This window comes from Solanum pennellii, chromosome 1, assembly GCF_001406875.1.
Source record: "Solanum pennellii chromosome 1, SPENNV200".
NCBI classification, from domain to species: Eukaryota; Viridiplantae; Streptophyta; class Magnoliopsida; order Solanales; family Solanaceae; genus Solanum; species Solanum pennellii.
Window position 1 is genome coordinate 79,472,450 of NC_028637.1, and position 20,956 is coordinate 79,493,405.

At 33.3% G+C, this 20,956-nt stretch overlaps 3 protein-coding genes across 4 annotated transcripts in view; all 3 read left to right on the forward strand.

Moving 5' to 3' along the window:
• The window catches only part of LOC107008441, a 10,530-nt gene extending 4,573 nt beyond the window's left edge, over positions 1–5,957 (forward strand). Inside the window, exons 6-13 of one of the 2 annotated variants that reach the window (XM_015207480.2) lie at positions 1–34; positions 125–266; positions 342–485; positions 1,066–1,217; positions 1,370–1,444; positions 1,606–1,744; positions 4,821–5,090; positions 5,502–5,957. The exon at positions 1–34 is cut by the window's left edge and continues 107 nt beyond it. In XM_015207480.2, coding sequence (XP_015062966.1) covers positions 1–34; positions 125–266; positions 342–485; positions 1,066–1,217; positions 1,370–1,444; positions 1,606–1,744; positions 4,821–5,090; positions 5,502–5,648 — 1,103 coding nt within the window. In that variant the 3' untranslated portion in view covers positions 5,649–5,957. Of the gene's footprint in view, positions 35–124; positions 267–341; positions 486–1,065; positions 1,218–1,369; positions 1,445–1,605; positions 1,745–4,820; positions 5,091–5,501 lie in introns of those variants that run through there. The other variant, XM_027918217.1, reaches the window with a different exon arrangement.
• A 9,243-nt stretch (positions 5,958–15,200) lies between these two features.
• Positions 15,201–17,834, forward strand: LOC107016307 (universal stress protein PHOS32). The gene is made up of 4 exons (XM_015216829.1): positions 15,201–15,534; positions 16,921–17,030; positions 17,120–17,238; positions 17,537–17,834. Exons 1-4 carry the CDS (start codon positions 15,354–15,356, stop codon positions 17,616–17,618), a joined length of 492 nt encoding a protein of 163 aa, XP_015072315.1. The 5' UTR covers positions 15,201–15,353; the 3' UTR covers positions 17,619–17,834.
• Positions 17,835–18,625: 791 nt separating this feature from the next.
• Positions 18,626–19,866, forward strand: LOC107030744 (pectinesterase inhibitor 3-like). The gene has a single exon (XM_015232006.2). The coding sequence runs from the start codon at positions 18,685–18,687 to the stop codon at positions 19,423–19,425; it is 741 nt and encodes a 246-aa protein (XP_015087492.1). The 5' UTR covers positions 18,626–18,684; the 3' UTR covers positions 19,426–19,866.
• The last annotated feature ends 1,090 nt before the right edge of the window (positions 19,867–20,956 follow it).

The following is a 20,956-nucleotide window of genomic DNA, read 5'->3' on the forward strand; positions in this document are numbered from 1 at the left end:
GGGGTGAGCAGGTTCTGCTTGCAAATCTATTCAGGTAGAATACCATATGTTCCTTTAATCATTTTTTTTGCTTTATTTTTTTTTTTCCTGTTTTTGTACCTGGCTGTAACTTCGTTCTATTCAGTGTGGGAAGTACACTTGCCCTGGATAGACCATTTATCTCGAGTTCAACAGATAGTGCTGTTGAAACATCTCAAGAATGTTACCTTGAATATGGTACTGCAACACAGCTATATCTGGTGCCCTTTGTTCAGAATGAGGAGCAAGTAAGTCCTGAATAATTGATGTAAGAGATGTTAATTTTCGTAACTGCATGAAAACTTAGATCAGGGTCTTCTCAGGTATCCCTAGCACTGACACAGAACCATAGCAAAGGACCAAAACTATCAAGAGCTTTGGATCCGAGTCAGGGACTTGTAGTCTCCCAGGTTTTCTTGCCTTGCGATTCTCAAGGCTCTATTGACTTCAGTAATTATCCTTTCCGAGTAAGCCTGTGCTCCTTAACATTCTGTTATCAGATTCTATAGAAATATAGATTTTTGGAATTTATATCTTCCTTGCATTTAGCTCTGAATTTCAGAATCAAAAAAAGAGCGGCTCTTTTTAAGATGTTGCTGACTTTTAAGCACATATTAACTGACATGCTAGTTCATTCACCTCCGCCATAAATGTTTCGTTTGCATGCCTTTCTATTTTCAATATAGGGTTCTTACATCCTTCGAGAGTGATGCCACTGCTTCTGACTTGACTGTGTATTTGTTATTTATGGCAAGCTATTTTTCGGTTCGTATTTAGATTTCACAAAAAAATCAATTGATGTCTGTTTCTTATACATAGAGCTTTATATGCTTTTTGATGCACTGCACAGAAGTGTAAATGAAGTTTTAGAACCTGTTATGTTTACCTTGGTTCTTACAAAGCATTCTCTAAAGTGAACAGTTTGAATAGTCTATAATCATGTTTGTTGGTGATAAAATAATCTGGATGGTCTTTTTGTTGTACACCATTGCTCACTTTTATGCAGTTGCATTTGTTATTGACATCTTACATCTTTAAAGTCTGCAGTCATTTGTTGTTGATCTTCGGGAGAAGATGACTGGAATAAGCCTCTACGGTATTGTTTCTGACATCACAAGTACTCAAGAGTCAGTACTTTCTGTTAAGATTCAAGATGTAACTGGTGCAGTTTGGGCGAGACTACATTTTGCTCAGTCCTGGTAGGAAGATTTTTCTCAAACCTTAAAGTCACATGCTATTCTCTTTGATCTATCAATTTGAAAAAAACATATGTTTCAAACCAATAAGTTACACAAATTCTCTTTGATCAATCACTGTGAAAAACATATTCACAGAAATATATCCCCTGCAGGTCACTGGGGAGGCTAGGACTGGGGCACACTATCTACATATCTGGTTTGACGTGTTCTGTGGGTACAGGAAAAAGGTGAATGTTCTGATAATATGTGATCTGCATAGATGTTAACTTATATATATAACTTCATCTTCCATGGATTTTATATAAAGAAAAGATAGAGAAAAAAGTAACTTAGCCATCTGTTTTAACAGCTTGATCATCTTACCGTGTTACTCTTTCTACTTTGACAGTCTAGCATTGCGGTGGGTTGAGAATGATGCTGGAGCTTCATTTATTAATATTAGCTGCTTACCGGCGCTGCTTAACTCATCTTGTCTTCACAAGTTATCCTGCCTTTCTGATTTATCAGCCGAGCCTACTGGTACTCTTGTATGTTCTCTTGCTTTAAACATTGACATTCATGTTCAAGATCTCCTTGCAAAGGGCTAGGTTTTTTTTATATTAATAGCTTTGTATTATATCAGGGATCAAAGCAGCACTTGGGTAGTACAGAAACCTATTTACAATGGAGCTCTAGTATCTTCCCTCTCAAGCTATAAATCTAAAACACCTATGATAGACACAATATCATTAGAGAATTTGATTACACCAAAAACATAGCTGTACGATGAAGTTCAACTGGATCTTATGCACACCATTGTCTAAGCTCGTAAAACATTTGGAATTCCTCTTTTTCCAGATTGTCCACCAGATACTGATCAATTCTCCATCTACCTCTATCCTTAGCATGTGAACATGTTCCCTACTAGCTGCTAAGAGCCTTTATCTATGTTATTCCTTTAGGGGTTGTTTGGTGTGAAGGACAATACCAAATAGTTCAGAGATTAAATTATAGTGCCTTTTGATTTGTTGTTTGGTTGGCAAGTCCCTGGATAACTTATCATGGGATAAATAATTAGTACCGGGATAAGTTATCCTTCCCCCTTGGTGGTACAGTAATCCCAGGAGAAAATAGGTAAATGACAAAGTTATTCCTTTAAACCCTTTTTATATATCACTTTTCACAGTCCATATAAGGAGACCACCGGTCTATCCCCCAACCAATGTGGACTTTTACTCACTGTAACACCCCCTTTACGCCCAGGTACAATTGGAGCGTGGACAAGGAGTTCAAACGAGATGAACCTGACTTTGATACCATACCATGTAAAAATATGACACCGGGTCTAGCTCAACCCCAAAAGCAAGCTCTAAGGGGAGGATTGCCCAAGTCCATATAAGGAAACCACCATTCTATTCCCGAACCAGTGTGGACTTTTACCAACTCTAACAAAAACAAAACACTCAATAAGAAATAATCTCAGCATAACTTATCCCATCATAACTTGTATTCAAACCAAACGACCCCTTAAGGTTTAGGTGATTCTCCACAAATGAGTTGTGTATGGTCAATGCAGAAACAGATTGTTGACTGTCTCAGCTGTTTCTTTACACACAGGAAGCATCTTGAGCACAATGTCATACCTCTGCTCAACAAGTTGTCCACTGTTAAAGTGGCCTTCTTTGCTAGTAACCATTCAAAAAGTGATATCTTGCAGGGGACTTTTATCCTCCAAATCTGCTTTCATGGCCAGTTTGCTTTCTGGTGGCTGCACTGGTTCATGACTTTGTAGGCAGCATTGACCTTAAAATGCCTTAGTTTCCCTGCCACCACAGAAGATCTTCACCAGCTTGAACCCCATGAAGTTGATCAAGTTTGCCGAATAAATCAACCACTCTTTGAACCTCCCAATCATTGAAATGTCTTCTAAAATTCAAGATCCACCTGTTATATGTCCACATGTCAACTATAATTTTTGTTGGTGAAGGAGGGCTAGGATTCTGGCCTCCCTAAATGTCAAAGGGGGTATTTACTTTATATGAGCACTGATTTATAAAATCTGGGTTTATTGCTTTTATGCTAGTGTTGACTTCCAATGATTATTGCATGTGGAGAAAACAGACAAGCGTCATGACAATCTAACAGTACTATTTTGTAGTTGTGTCTTAGAACAAGCAACTTAGGTATTGCTTCTTGCTTTAGCGTTAAAGTTTCTGCATCACATGTAAAGTTGAACAACTTTCCATATGATTAGGGTCTGTTCAGCTACTTGATCATTGTTATTAATTGCTCAGTGACTAGAAGTTGTTGGATTTTCTCCAGCTTTTTAGTCATCTTCAACATTTTAAGTTTGTTGTTTTTTAGGAGTTAAGTTGCTATTTTTAAGAGTTTGTTTATCATAGAATTATGTGCAAAATAGTTGCTTAGATATAGGCCTTAGTTATTGCATTTTCTCTGTATTTGAACACCCACTTCAGTTCAACTAAAAATCATCTTTCCACCAGAAAATATTTCTTCTCTTCTTCTTGCCTTTATTTCTGTTTATAGAGTTGAATAGGGGGTGTACATACATCGGTTGGTTTGGTTTTTCATTAAAAAACCTAAATCAGTTATTTTGGTTTATTAAATTTAAAAACCAAATCAAACCACGCAAAGTCGTTTTTTTTGTTTCGGTTTCAGTCGGTTCTTTCGGATTTATTTATTTATTTACAACTATTCGGTGTTTGAGAAAGAGATCAAATGTATTTTCACTTACTTGTGTGATAAGTTAAACTTAATAAATGTTAAATGAATAGAAATTTTCGTAAAGACGGTAAAATTCACTCGAGTACAAAGTATTTTTTTTTAAATATAATCGTTCATTATGTTAAATTAATAAAATTAAAGGATACAGTCAAACTGAATACAGAACGAAATGTTTACAAAGTAAATTGTTAACTTCGAATTTGAAAAACTATAACAATATAATTGTAACTTCTGATCTTAATACAAAATAAAATATTTACAAATTTTACAAGCCTAAATTTGAAATAAAGTACATAAACATTGAAAAATATAAACCAACTAAAATATATCGACAAAATAGACTATAAATAATATCTTTAATCTATAAATAAAAGAAAATTTTATATATATATATATATATATATATATATATATATATTATGTTGGTTTGGTTTGGGTTCGCTTTGACTTTTTTTCTTTTAATACCAAACAAAATCAAGAGTGGTCAGTTTTTTTTCAACCGCCAAACCAAAGCAAAAATCATTTTTTTTTTCGGTTTGATTTGGTTCGTCGGTTCGATTTGACTTTATGGTTTGACTTGTTACACCCCTAGAGTTGAAGTTCAGTCAAAGAACCCCAACAATCACTTGTGTATTTTTCTTTTCAAATATTAAAGAGCTTAATGAAGTTAAAGAATTGTGCTTTTGAAGTAAAAATGTCTTTCCTACTAAGCCCCTCTGGTTACCTGTTAGTTGAAATGCTAGAGATGCAGAGAATATTATCAACTTATTAGAGTCTCGTTGATTCTCTATTCTGTTGTCATTATGCTACTTACGCAGCACTGAAGTGATTGGAGAATATGCACTTTCAGTTATGGTTGTGTTGTTGTTTGTATTCCAGGTATGTAGAGTCTGGCTGGATCAAATTGAACATTGTCATGTCACTGCGCGACTATCACATACATCTTGTGGTTACTTTCTTGATGATGGTTCCGGTGAAGACCTCAAGTGCAACTTCTGTCAACGTAAATGCAATGCAGATTTAGCAAGGAATTTCCATTTAAAAATAACTATTGCAGATGAGAGTGGAAAACTCTTTGCTTGGTGTACTGGTCAAACTGCTGTGGAGTTGCTGCAAATAACTCCTGATGAATTCTGCGAACTACCAGAGGTAAACCCAACTACCTGACATGAAAACTGGAATTTGGATTATAATATTCTGAATTTATTCCGATATATATACCAGCTGATTTCTTTCATGAGAAATTTGTTTCACTTGCCACAAATTTCAAGTAAATGGTGAAATTTAACTACTTTGATTTTTTTTTTTTTCCAATTTGTGAGTGCCATAGACAGGCAACTAAATATTCTATATGTAGTCTCCATAATTTTATCCTACTTTGGCACTTCAAAAGAATTACTGTGTCCATGTTTCTTCAACGAACAAAGTGTCTGCTGCAGATTTCTTTATAGAACGAGTAATGATTGACCTTTGATGAGAACTTTGTTTGATTTTTGATAGCATGAAAAAGTGCTAATTTCTCCTCTTACTATTTTTTATTTCATGGATTTGACATATCAGGAAGAGCAGATAATGTACCCATCATCCCTTGAGCACGAAACATTCAAAGTTGCATTGGTGAACTGCAGGAAAAAGGTTAAAGGACTTATGGATCAAGATCATGACACAATTGCATGGGAGATCACCCGCGCAATGAAGTGTGAATAAACTTAGAACCATTACTTGCATCTGATGATAGAGTTTCTGCCAGCTTCATCGATGAGATTTAGGATTTGAAAGAAATATATTGCAAAAATTTTAAGACATACAAAATAAATACATGTTCGGCCTGAGGTAAAAATAACCCTCCATATTTATCTTCTATGTTGGTCCCGAGTCTTGAATCAAAGAGGTGTTATGCTCTAAACAAAGTGCTTTGTAACAGTATAAATCATGTAAATTTTTTGTTGTATTTAGAAACAGATGCGTTTTGGAGATACCCTCTTCAGTATAGAAAGGATGATTAGTTGCTGTGAAGCTAAAAGGCTAGTTGAAAACATGAAATCATTTTACGCTGCTAACTTGCATTATGTTAGACCTTTAAATTATGGAAATAGACATACCATGTGTTGGTGAAAAACTTACAAGATAACAAAATTGCAAGATTACAATTGAAAATAAAATGAAGAAATTAATCTCTTCAGGCTGAGGCGCGGATATTTCGCTCTCTTTAAGGAACTGCAGCAAATGTTTTCACCGGTCCAGCAGTAGTCCTCTTTGACTTGTCCCCTCCAGGATACAACAGCCTTCACAAAGTATAACTCAACAACTCTGGACAAGAGTTGAGTCCAAAGCTCCACAAAAAAGAACACCTCCCTTCAACTAATAAGAACTCTCTTTTAGACTGACTTTTTCACTCTTTGTATTCTCTTGTGTTTTTTTTTGTGTTCAAAACCAAATGAAGACCACCACTATTTATACTACAAGAAGTCTTCCTAGCAATGAATAGGAAGATAATGGAGGTAGTAAATAGTGAAGATAATGGCCATAGGAGTTACATAGGTTACAATGGGAGTTACATAGGTTACAATGGGAGTTACATAGGTTACATAGGTTACAAAGAGTAATGGAGGAATTAAGAATGAAATACATTGATGGATAACCAATGCTAATGGATGATGTAGAAGTCATCCATTCCAATGTTCATTCTTATAACTCCAAAATAAAGCAATTTAATATGTTAAATATTAATATTAAAATGCTAATAACCTAACAATCCCCCACTCATTTTAATATTTAGATAAGAGAGTATATCAGTTGAAGGAAGACTACTATGCATAATGAAGGTGTGCTCTGCATTGAACCTCCACTTAGTGAAACAGTAACTTTTACTCCAGAGTCGTAGTGGTCTCAGACTTGAACTATGACTGCTTAAGGGAAATAAAATATCACTGCTCACACATAATAATCAAGGTGTTGACATGAGCTTTAACAGCCAGCACGTTATGGCCATGTGCTATCCCGGTTTCATGAGTGCATTTGAGAATAAGCCCCATTCTCATAGGAAGCGACCTACTTCCACACATCACATAGGTGAAATCTGTCGAGAGTGCTCCTGTAAGATTAACACTCCACCCATACGGGCTACAGATATTCATTAAGAGTTTTATCAACTCAACCTTCACAAACTACAGGAAATAATGCACTCACATCATAGGGAGGGGAAAAAAAATAGTGCATTTTTCACAACAAGTCATCATATGATTAGTTTTTCCCTTTGAACCTGGTTATAGGATCTCTAGTCCCCAGGTTGGGTTTCCTCATATATGACTCAAGGATTTGTAGGCTTCAATCCCATCCCCCTCGATGTGCTCCAGACCTTTTCTCTTGTTAAGGCCTTCGTAAGAGGATCTGCAAGATTATCACAAGATTTGACATAATCAACATTAATGGTACCATTTGTCAAATACGATCTTACATTACTGTGTTTCCTCCTTATAGGTTTGGATTTACCGTTGTAATAACGGTTTTGAACTCTACCAATTGCAGCGGTGCTATCACAATGAATTAAAATAGGAGGAATTGGTTTTTCAAAATAAGGAATTTGAAACAATAAATCTCTTAACCAATTCGCTTCCTCACTAGCTGAAGCTAAAGCAATTAGTTCAGCCTCCATGGTAGAGTTAGCAATTATAGTTTGCTTTTTTGATCTCCAACAAACAGCACCACCACCTAAAGTAAAGACATAACCAGTGGTAGAACAGGAATCACCTGACAAAGTGTTCCAATCCGCATCACAAAAGCCTTCAAGTACAGCAGGATATTTTTTATAGAACAAACCACAATTTTTCGTTCCAATTAAATATCTCATAACTCTTGTTATAGCATGCCAATGTTCATTACCTGGCTTGCTTGTAAACCTGCCAAGTACTCCTACTGCATATGCAATATCAGGCCTAGTGCAATCAGTCACATATCTCAAACTTCCGATTATACTAGCATATTCCTTTTGATTTATTACATCATTTTCACTTTCAACAGGAAATAAGTGAACACTTGAATCAAAAGGAGTAGCAACATGCTTGCAATCATGAAAGTTATATTTTTTCAAAATTTTCTCAACATAATGTGACTGGTCAAGGAAAATCCCCTCACATGTTCTTGTTATTTTTATTCCAAGAATAAAATTTGCCTCACCAAGATCTTTCATATCAAAATGGCTTCTAAGAACATTTTTAGCTTCATCAATAACATTCATGTTAGAGCCAAAGATCAACAAATCATCAACATATAGGCAAATAATCACATGAGAATTATTCCAAGACTTATGATATATGCACTTATCACACTCATTTGTTTTAAAATCATTTTCAATCATGCAGGAATCAAACTTTTCATGCCATTGCTTTGGTGCCTGTTTCAAGCCATATAGGGATTTAGTAAGTTTACATACTTTGCTTTCTTGGCCTGCTTCAACAAAACACTCGGGTTGGTCCATATAAATTTCTTCATTTAGGTCTCCATTTAGAAAAGCAGTTTTTACATCCATTTGATGAATTTGCAAATCAAAAATTGCAGCCATAGCAACTAAAAGTCTAATGGATGTAATTCTTGTTACCGGAGAAAAAGTATCAAAAAATTCTAGGCCTTCTAGTTGTTTAAAACCTTTTGCAACTAGCCTAGCCTTGTATTTATCAATAGAACCATCCGGTTTCAACTTTTTCCTTAAGACCCATTTGCAACCAATTGTTTTACAACCCGGTGGTAAATCAACTAACTTCCAAGTTTTATTAGAAATTAGAGATTCCATTTCATCATTTACAGCCTCTTTCCAAAAAATAGAATCATGTGAAGATAATGCTTCTTTCAAAGTTAGAGGGTCATTTTCAACATTAAACACATAAAAATCAGGACCAAAATCTTTTTCTACTCTAGCTCTTTTACTTCTTCTTAACTCAAAATCACCAACTTCTTTATTTTTCAAAGTTAAAGTAGAAGAACTAGGTAGTGACAAAATATTTTGTTCAATCCTTTGACCCCCACTATTTTTAGTATCAAAAGGAAATTTATTTTCATGAAAAATAGCATCACCAGATTCTATTACAATATTATCTTCAAGATTAAAAAATATATAGGTTGTACTATTTGAAGCATAACCAAGAAAAGCACAAGTAGTAACTTTCTTACCCAACTTTGTAATATTGGGATCCATTAGCCTCACAAAGGCTAGACAACCCCAAACTCTTAGATATCCCAAACTTGGCTTGTAACCTTTCCACAATTCAAAAGGTGTCAATTTAGACTTTTTATGAGGCACACGATTCAACACATAACAAGCAGTTAAGATAGCTTCACCCCAAAAATTTAAAGGTGCATGTGACTCAATAAGCATGGCATTAGTCAATTCAACCAAAGTTCTATTTTTCCTTTCTGCTACTCCATTAGACGAAGGAGAGTAAGGAGGAGTAGTTTCATGAATTATTCCCAATGATCTAACAAAAGAATTAAACTCATTTGATTCATATTCACGGCCTCTATCACTTCTAATTCTTTTTATTTTTCTTCCAAACTGATTTTCAACCTCATTGAGATAAGTTTTGAAATTTTCAAAAGCATCACTTTTATTTTTCATCAAGTAAACATATGTAAACTTAGAAAAATCATCAATGAAAGTGATAAAATATCTATTACCTCCACGAGTTAGAATTCCACCAAGTTCACAAATATCAGTATGAACTAATTCTAACAAATCAGTTTTTCTTTCAACTTGAAAATGAGGCCTTTTAGTGATCTTGGCTTTACTACAAGCCTCACACTTTTCAAAATTCTTTTTAACCATTGGGATTAATCCTAAACTACTCATGATTCCAACATAACGATCATTAATATGACACAAACGAGCATGCCAAAAATTAGTAGAAGAAAGCATATAAACAGAAGTAGAAGTTTTATTCATTTCAACATTCAACTTAAACATCCCATCACATGCATACCCCTTCCCCACAAAAATACCTTTCTTCACTATTACATATTGATCAGATTCAATAATCTGTTTAAAGCCTGCTTTATTAAGAAGAAAACTAGACATCAAATTTTTTCTCATAGAAGGAGTATAAAGTACATCTTTCAATGTTAATATCCTTCCAGAAGTAAAACACAATTCAACATCTCCCTTTCCAAGCACTTGAGTAGTGTGAGCATCACCAAGCATGATGGTTTTGGGCTCCTCAAAATGAGTATATTTTTTAAACCAGTCTTTGTCATAACAGACATGACGGTTTGCACCAGAATCAGCCCACCATCCATCAACATTCTCAACCATGTTTATGTCGGTAATCACCGCCACAAAAGGTTCTTCGGTAACGTTTGCCTGAGGGTTAGGACCACGTTTCCGGAATCTGCAAAATCGAGCAATATGCCCACTCTTGCCACAAACAAAGCATGGTCCCTTTTCTTGAACTTGTTGATTTTGTGCTTGGTGATTTTCACCATTATTTTTCTTGGGAGGTCTACCATTATTTTTCTTGAATTTTTTCTTCTTAGGCTTTAAAGAAGTATTTTTGTGAGTTTCAGGAGTAGCATTATTCGAAGTAATTAAATTTACCTTCTATGTGATGTTGTTCTCTTCTGTTTGTAAAAGTGCATCTTGGCCTCTTGCTTTTTCTTCCATGCGGTTTTTCATTATCAAGCTTTCAAGAGAGGTTTCCTTTTGTTTGTGGCGCATAGTTTTTTGAAATTCCTTCCAAGAAGGTGGAAGTTTATCCACTATGCCACAAACAATAAGGTTATCTCCAATTTTAACCTCTTCGGACCTAAGCTCTCCAACAATCATGATGAAGTCTTGAGCTTGATCTACCACTGATTTGTTGTCCACCATTTGGAAACGAAAAAATCTACTAGCTGCATATTTTTTCGCTCCAGCCTCTTCGGTATCATACTTACTCTGCAATGCCTTCCAAATTTTCTTTGCACTAGAGTAAGTTCTATCATAATAATCATAAAAATTATCAGATAGACAATTAAGAAGATAATACCGACACTTATAGGAATCACCATCGTACTTTTCCACTTTCTCTAGATGAGAAATAGTTTCATCATCATTCATAGTGGTGATGTCTTCTTTATTTGGATTCTTCTCAGTTAATACATAAGAAACATTGAGAAGACTTAAGTAGAAAAGTACTTTACCCTTCCATCTTTTGAAATGGTTACCATTGAACCGAAATGGCTTGTTAAGATCTCCCATCTTGACATCCGCGGTTTTTTCAATTGTAGCCATCTTGAATCTCCTTAAAAATTGTTAGTGAAAAAACTTACAAGATAATAAAATTGCAAGATTACAATTGAAAATAAAATGAAGAAAGTAATCTCTTCAGGCTGAGGCGCGGATATCTCGCTCTCTTTAAGGAGATTCAAGCCCACTGCAGCAAATGTTTTCACCGGTCCAGCAGTAGTCCTCTTTGACTTGTCCCCTCCAGGATACAACAGCCTTCACAAAGTATAACTCAACAACTCTGGACAAGAGTTGAGTCCAAAGCTCCACAAAAAAGAACACCTCCCTTCAACTAATAAGAACTCTCTTTTAGACTAACTCTTTCACTCTTTGTTTTCTCTTGTGTTTTGTGTATCTCCAAAACCAAATGAAGACTACCACTATTTATACTACAAGAAGTCTTCCTAGCAATGAATAGGAAGATAATGGAGGTAGTAAATAGTGAAGATAATGGCCTTAAGAGTTTCATAGGTTACAATGAGAGTTACATAGGTTACATAAGTTACAATAGGAGTTACATAGGTTACATAGGTTACAACGGGAGTTACATAGGTTACATAGGTTACAATGGGAGTTACATAGGTTACATAGGTTACAAAGAGNCATTGGGAAGACTTAAGTAGAAAAGTACTTAACCCTTCCATCTCTTGAAATGTTTACCATTGAACCGAAATGGCTTGTTAAGATCTCCCATCTTGACATCCGCGATTTTTTCAATTGTAGCCATCTTTGAATCTCCTTAAATTTGTTAGTGAAAAAACTTACAAGATAATAAAATTGCAAGATTACAATTGAAAATAAAATGAAGAAAGTAATCTCTTCAGGCTGAGGCGCGGATATCTCGCTCTCTTTAAGGAGATTCAAGCCCACTGCAGCAAATGTTTTCACCGGTCCAGCAGTAGTCCTCTTTGACTTGTCCCCTCCAGGATACAACAGCCTTCACAAAGTATAACTCAACAACTCTGGACAAGAGTTGAGTCCAAAGCTCCACAAAAAAGAACACCTCCCTTCAACTAATAAGAACTCTCTTTTAGACTAACTCTTTCACTCTTTGTTTTCTCTTGTGTTTTGTGTATCTCCAAAACCAAATGAAGACTACCACTATTTATACTACAAGAAGTCTTCCTAGCAATGAATAGGAAGATAATGGAGGTAGTAAATAGTGAAGATAATGGCCTTAAGAGTTTCATAGGTTACAATGAGAGTTACATAGGTTACATAAGTTACAATAGGAGTTACATAGGTTACATAGGTTACAACGGGAGTTACATAGGTTACATAGGTTACAATGGGAGTTACATAGGTTACATAGGTTACAAAGAGTAATGGAGGAATTAAGAATGAAATACATTGATGGATAACCAATGCTAATGGATGATGTAGAAGTCATCCATTCCAAAGTTCATTCTTATAACTCCAAAATAAAGCAATTTAATATGTTAAATATTAATATTAAAATGTTAATAACCTAACACCATGCAAATGAACAATCTTCCAGATGTAGATTATAACTAGCCTCTCAAAATTATAGGTATTCCGAACTAGTACAAAGTGTTTTGATCTAGTCAATGACCCAAATATCATCGAAATTCTTCAAAGTCCAAGGCACCCCAATTGCTCACTATTGACATGAAATGTATCTTTCTGCATGTATTTCAACATGAATAGAATATGGCCAGTTTATTACAAGTACAATGGTTACTTACAAAATACAAATACAATTGTGGTCAATTTGAACACAATTGTTGCTTAAAATGAATACAAATATAAATAAATACATATGGTGGTTACAGTTATAACTGAATACAATGAGGTATTATATGTGAATAGCAAAGGATGTGCCTTTGAATACAACACGTATTGAATACAAATATTTTGTTGGTCAATCACTTGAATACAAATACAAGCTGTGATTATGTATACATCCGACCATATTGTTTTTCATTTGTACTATGTTTAATACATACATTTAAATAGAAATACATAATTTATATATACACCCGGATAAAAAAAACTGATGATAATAAAAAATTGAACGTTAAATATCTTTTTTGGTCTTTCACAAAACTTTGACAGTTAAGAAGTCCTTTTGGCTAACCCTAACTGTAACAAATTGAATGACCCAAATATGAAAAAAAAGATGAGATTAACACAAATATTACAAACTAAAACTAAGAAAATATGATATTAACTCAAAAAATACGAATTCAAAACTACTAAATAGAATTTATCTGATTGTATAAGATTCAAAATTTATTGGAGATTCACATTAAAATGAGATTTTATTTGGGAAGGAACTATACGTGTTGAACTGATTTACAGAAAAAAGAAGAGAAATTCGGAAGAGAATAGAATTTATACTGTATTTATTATACGTATGTGGGTGTATTTGCTATAGACTTGATAATATAATTGCGAATGGCGTTGTTTTTATAACTATAATTATGTACCATAAATACATAACCTATATTTGTTATATTATATAATTCTTCCAATAAAAATTAATATCTGTTATGTAAGTCTAATTTTTTATACTTAATGGTAAATTGTCGTAAATCAAATGATATATAAAATAATACTCCCTCTGTCCGTTATTGTTTGTTATGGTTTCTATTTTTAGAGTCAAATTATAAAAACTTTGACTAATATTTTAAGATGTATTTTTTCATCATATTAATATGCAAAAAATTGTAATTTATAATAATTTTCATATAGTTTTAGGATATCTATTTTTTTTGTTTAAAATATCTAATGTGATCTAATTTACCTTTGAAAATTAGTTAAATTGACTTTTGATAAGCGCAACATGACAAAGAATTCCGAACGGAGGGAATAGTAAATTCAATCCGATCCAACAAATAAGATAATAATATTTATAAAAACAATTTTCTAACGCTTTCGGGCGTATGCGCAGTTACATATAAGTCATCTACTAGTATTTTACAGTAGAAAAATCTGTACCAATTTGACTTTTTTTTTTATTTCTTCTGTTATGAATTGTCTAAGTCAAGCTGTTATAAATATGTATTAGTCTTCGAAATTTCTTATACACATATTCTGGTCACTTTCTATCACGCCTACTTTGACAAATTGCAACCGACAACAATATTTGAAGAATTTAATTTATATTTTTAGTCATCTTCAAATAAATCAAATTAGGTAAGTTTAGATTTAAATCTCTTGCAAGACAATAATATATTTATATTTGACTTCCAAATTCAACATGGACTCTTTCTCTTTGTCAGTTGCCTGGTAATTTATGGTTTATAAGTTAACCATTAAATATGATTATTTGTGATATATTAAGTTTAACAATTATTACTTATAAGTATTTTTTATTTTTATCTAAACACTGTAAAAGTAATTAAAAATTATTTTAATTTAAAACACTTGTAACAAGTCAATTCAGACAAGCTCTAAACTTAAATTTGTTAGTTTATGTTATCATAAGTTGATTTTTTTTTCTTTGAAGATTGATGAAAACTAATCTAAACCAATTGATTAAATTAAAAATTAACCAATGACATAATAAGTATGCATGTACATATGTTTAATCGTATATAATTAACTAATAATCTATGTATATAAAAAAATAAACAATAAATCTGTTTAGTAAAAATATCGAACGCAAGAAAAAAAAAATTAAAAATCAATAAATCTCATATGATAAATCAACTAAAAATCTCTGTTTTACATTAAAAAAACAAAAGTAGAAGATTTGGAATGATAAATTTTGGAAAATTAATGTTCAATGTTAGCAAAGGCAGCAGTAACTGAATTAGCATTTCCTATTTCTACGAAGTTGTGTTAAAAAAAATACTTTACCCTCTGGAGTTGGAGTTTTTTTTTAAGTATAAAATTGCCTTTCAAAAATATATTTAATAAAATTTGTCGATTATATTTAAATTTAGTTGAACTTTATATAATACGAATATAAAGAAAAAAGAGACGCGTGGAAATTTGATGAGCCATAAAAGTGGGTCCTAACAACAGCATTTTGGCTTTACATGTGGTAGCAAATACAGTGACAGATCAACATCGCACTACTTTTCCTTCTTCTTCATCAAAAAAATTCCATTTTGAACCCAATTGCTCTCTCTATCACTATATTGGTTTTCCAAAAAACTGTTTAACCAAGCAAAAATCTTGGAGTTGTAGGTATGGAAGGAGGTGGTAGATTTGTTGGGGTCGCAGTCGATTTCTCAGCTTGCAGCAACAAAGCTCTCAAATGGGCCATTGATAATATTCTTCGTAAAGGGGATCATCTTATTCTCGTTACTGTTCGTCCTGAAGGACACTATGAAGAAGGAGAGATGCAGCTCTGGGAGGCCACTGGTTCTCGTATGCCATCATCTCTACATTTATCTAATCAAATAGGAATCCATATATGTATTTTTTGTTATATTGGTCATCTAAACTTGTTCTATGTGGGCTTTGCAAAGTATACCTGTCTAGGTAAATTAGGAGGATTGCGAGCAGTTAGCTGAAATAGGAATTAATCATCTAGGTCATATCGTATGAGCCACTTTTCTATTCGATATCATCAACCTGAATGAATATACATAAGTAGATAAAGAGGCAGAGTTACAATTTCAACTCTATGGCTTCTAGAATGACTACTTTGATTGCTAATAATTGAGTTCTAAATTTAATATTTAATGAATTTCTTAATCTAGATACACTGTTTGAGCAGAAGCTACTGGTTCGGGGAACCTGTATATGAGCTTCTAGTTCCGCCTATGAGTAGATTACAATCTTTGTTGTGTCCTGCTATATTCTTAATCTATTTGAGTGGCAGCTTTTTGTAGCTTCTACTTCTACATCATAGTGCTTTAAAAGTTCAGATAAGGTTCAATTCTCTATGGTGAAGTACCTAGAAATATATCTGTTTGTTTTGCCCTTGTTGGTTACATGTTCATAGACATACGAACTCTGGTGAATGGAAAGGGTTAAGTAGACGTCTACGTATGGGGAGTTTTTTATGTTCATTAAAGAACAGACTTTTAAATACATACGTAGAGTTTCATCATCAGGATTGAAGATGCAGCTCATGTTTTTTTGAGTTTCATAGAGAACCCAATCCGTGTCATATAGAGACATTACAAGTGTTTATTTTGGGAATTTCTTCTTGGTTGTAAGAGGGGATAGGAAACTAGATTGCATTAGGAGAATGTATAGATGTGAAGTCTTAACAGTTACTTATATTAATATACCTTAAAGGGTGTGTTCAGTATGAAGGAAAATGCATTTCTCTAGGAAAAGTAATGAATTTCTTACTTTCATTTTTTTCTTTTTTGGTGTTCAGTATGCAAAGTATTATCCTAAAATCATTTGTACGTATATGATCTAGACAAACACTATGTGAGGTGGGTAGGGGGATAAGTGCAATGAGGTAGAGTGAATATGAGGAACTTATTTTCCTAGAGAAATGAGTTCTTAGGAATTTGACCAACCAAACATGTGAAAATTGGAACACACCCAAAGTGTTAAATCTTTTACTGGGTAGAACATTGCATATTCAAAATCATCTAATTCATGCTTGCACCCATCTTTATTTACGAATAACTTTTTTGATGTGTCTAGGTGCAAGAGTTATAGTAGCTTTGTAAGAATTGTAGTAGTGAAAGCATGTCACCTTGGGCTTGTGTTACTGGTAAAATATGTGATATTTGATTAGTGAGATTCCATCTTCTGATACATCTTTTGAGATTCATTTTTTTGTTGCAGCTTTAATACCGTTATCAGAGATATGTGATGGCCACACAATGAAGAGGTATGGGGTTAACCCTGACCCTGAAACATTGCAAATGATAACCCTTGCCGCTAGGCAGATGGAGGTGATATTTTTTCTTCTTTTATGAGATCCAGTTTTTCTCAGGAAGCATACTAGATCAAGCATTCTTACAAGATTACTCCTTATTAGCAGATTACAGTAGTCATGAAAATTTTCTGGGGAGATGCTCGAGAGAAGTTATGTGAAGCAATCGACAAAACTCCCTTGAGCTGTCTGGTCATAGGGAACAGAGGGCTTGGAAAGATCAAGAGGTCTGATCTTTTTCTAGAATTCCTTTTGCAATTGAATATCCTGTTGTATATCAACTGCCTTTTCTTTTGCAACTATTGCGGAGAACTGAAGCTTTGGTTGCATTTATTCCTTGACAAAGCTACTAGATTCGATGTGTATTTACGTAGCATGAGTGAACTTTGAATCTGTCTGCAGATATTACTCAAGTGAAATTTCAGCAAAAATCTCATAATCATTTAGCAATTTGCATTACTACGTCTGCTCGAAATAAAGGGAATAGTCTAACTTATAGTTCTTCCTCCTTTTGTATCTTTACAGGGTTATTATGGGCAGTGTAAGCAACTATGTGGTGAATAATGCTACCTGCCCTGTTACTGTTGTGAAGAATGCAGAAGACTAATTTTACAATGTGCGGAACTCCTTAACTGGCAAAGCTGAAGGCTTTTATGTTAAATTAGTCGCTTCTGTTTTCTAAGCTTGGTGTCGGATTAAACTTCTATCTTATCGTGAACATTGAACATGTTGATGTGTGTATTGTGTAACATCATGTTGAACCTCTGTAATTCCTGTCACTATGGATTGCTGCAGTAAATAAACTTTTTTCGAACTCCTTCAATCAGGCTTCATCATTAAGTGCTTGCTAGATTCAACTGTCCAATGCTTACTGCTGCTGCAATAGGTTGCATTTTCATATGTTAACATGTTCTTCCGTTTTGTTTGAAAATTCATTTGATAATTGGAATTAGTATAATCCTTAGGATAGCAATTACGTAATATAATAATTATGTGATCGGAAAAGGATGTGATATACCCTTCACTTTTGTTAGGTAGAGTTGATAACAAAAGATTAAGCAAAAAAAAAGAAAAACATCTCTAATTTTTTCTTTTTAATAAAAAAAACTTAAATATATAAAAGTTTCCACGTGTAATATAGCTTGGATTATTTCAACGGTGTATATATGTTGTTCATTACTTGAGTGACGTTGATGAAATAAAATATGCATGAATGAGAAACCAAGAAAATGAAATCCTTGTATTTTTGGTAAACAAGTTCATAATTTAGGTTGAATAATAAATATAGATTGTACCGTCTAAGTTACTTTCTACAATAACTTATTTTATTAAAAACTTAAATATTGAAAAAGTAAAGTGTTTATTTACGATAGCTTTAAATTACTTGATCGTGTAAAAAATATCTTACATTATCCGTGGATATTAGCCAAAAATAAACTAAGATATACGATAAGATTACGTAGAGAGTTCCGACAATATAGATATACCACTAGTTCCATTAATTTGTTAACAATTTAAAGGTTCTCCTATTTTCATTCATGTCAACAAATTTTCTATGGTAATTCTAACTCTCCTCTCTCCCTTAACTAATTGTTCATCCTACTCTTTCTTTTCCTTTCTATTCATTCCTCCCTTTTACAATTTGGTTCATAAACCTTTGAATAAAATAAAACATGGAATATTTATTCCTTTCTTTCTTCTTTCTATTCACCCTCACTTTAGCCCAATCTATTAATAATGATAATATATACTCATTCCCAAATAATGCACCAAACATGCAACCAACTTCAAAACAAAATGCAAATCCACCAACAAGTCATTCTTCATACCCTCCTGGATATGAAAATGAAAATGCACAATCACAATCACAATTTCCGTCTATCATCCCTCTTGATAAAATTTCTGGCTTCCCATCTACTATTATTCCCACCAATACACAAAAAGACGATGGTGGGAATGCTGAGACTAATAATATTATAAAGAAGATATGTGACAACACTGACTACCCTGACGTTTGCACCACAACTGTTGCCCCATTTATGCGCGGAGGTATCATCAACGTACAAAATGTTCTCCAAGTGGCCATGAAACAGAGCGATGCGTTTGCCAAATTGGGATTTGCAGCGTTTAAAAGAGCTTCAGAATCCCCTATTACTCCACCTAGAACTAAGAAACTGCTCAAAACTTGCCTCGATAGTTGGGATACTGTGTTGTACAATTATGAAGAAGCTTTAGAGGCTCTGCGTACTCATGATAGTGGACGTATGAACTCCATGCTCAGTGCTGCAATTACTGATATCTCTGATTGTCAAGATGCCTTTGAAGGTATCATTACTCCAATGTCTGGTTATAGTGACAAGATGACTAAATTGACAAGTAATTGCCTAGCCATTGGTTCACAACTCGGGAATTAGACTAGACAATTACCTATCGAGTTAATGTTCAAAAACACACATAAGTTATTACCTCTTTACTAGTTTCATATCTCAACTATCTATTCTTCTATTTATCAATCTAAACTCTATCACTTCATTTATATTAAAACACACTCAATGTATTGCTTAATTTACAACAGTCGCAAGCAGGACACTTCAACTTTGAGACGTCTTATAATACAAAGAGAATGATAGTTAATTAATTGATGGAACAATGAATATTGTTGGGGTTATGAATATCCCATAAAACTTGATAATTTAGATATATTTTTACCATTAATTCTTTATTATTTACTAAACTAATTAGATATTAGTCTAGATGGATGAGTAGGATCACTACACAGTGTAAGTGATCCTTAATCACCTCTCCTAATGTATTTTACATTTTACTTATTGTGATTATGTCATCTTTTTGACTTATGTGTGATTAGTGAGAAATATGTAGAAACAATCTCTTTTGCAGAAGTAGGAGGGAAAAGGACTGAATATAGATAGTGACACAGCTGAGAATCTTGGATTAAAAAGAAAATCCAAAAAATGTCACATTTAGGATATGAATATGTATTTTTCTTATCTTAAGGGAATTTAAAATTTTACGCATATATAAACAAATTTGTCTTTATCCAATTTCCACCAAAAACTTTGGCATATCATATACGGAGAAGGGCCTAAAATGCTCTTAAACTATTTGAATTGGTATAAAACTATCATTCATCAACCTTTCGACCCCGAAATACTCTTAACATCAACCTTTTGACTAAAAAAAAACCCTTATTTCTAACTGTCCACACTTATAAGATAAATGGAGAACAATATTGTACTAACTCTCATAGTTTGAGAGTATTTTCGATCTTATTGATTTTAACTTTTTTTTTTAGATGAGCTCATATGATTGACTTGATTTTGGGTCTCTAGCAAATTAAAAGTAAAGAAGAATTAGTCCTCTACTCTCTACACTCTCCCCCTCCCCCCCCCTCCTTCTCTCTCTTCCACTATTTTTCTTTTCGAATCGTATCCATCATTTTAAATTTTACTTTTTTCAACTTTTGAAAAACAAAAGAGAAAAAAAGGGAATAAAATAATGCCAACATTCATAAAAAAATAATTATTTCAATATAAGATTATTTAATGAAGCAACTATGTACGTATATTATATTTTCCTTTTGTGTGTACCTAAAATTCAAAATATAAAGAATGAAAATAATCTTTTCTACTACTCCCCACCCCACACATACCATGATAATAATAGAAATAAAAAGAATATGAATATGTAAGTTTGTTTCGAGTTTGAATTTATGATATTTTAATTAAAAATCTATATATATGCATATAATAATAATAATAATAATAATAATAATAATAATAATAATAATAATAATAATAAGGGAAAAGGGTCTGATATACCCCTCAACTTTGTCATTTGGAGCTGATATCCCCCTCGTTATAAAAGTGGCTCATATATGCCCTTACCGTTATACAAACGGCTCACATAAACCCCTGCCATTACAAA

What these genes read in the sequence shown, in the direction of transcription:
- LOC107030744 (XM_015232006.2), top strand. Translation starts at nt 18,685, where the DNA reads ATGGAATATTTATTCCTTTCTTTCTTCTTTCTATTCACCCTCACTTTA.
- LOC107016307 (XM_015216829.1), top strand. Translation starts at nt 15,354, where the DNA reads ATGGAAGGAGGTGGTAGATTTGTTGGGGTCGCAGTCGATTTCTCAGCT. An exon ending in TTGCCGCTAGGCAGATGGAG is followed by an intron (nt 17,031 to 17,119) that starts GTGATATTTTTT and finishes CCTTATTAGCAG; the next exon opens with ATTACAGTAGTCATGAAAAT. An exon ending in GGGCTTGGAAAGATCAAGAG is followed by an intron (nt 17,239 to 17,536) that starts GTCTGATCTTTT and finishes GTATCTTTACAG; the next exon opens with GGTTATTATGGGCAGTGTAA.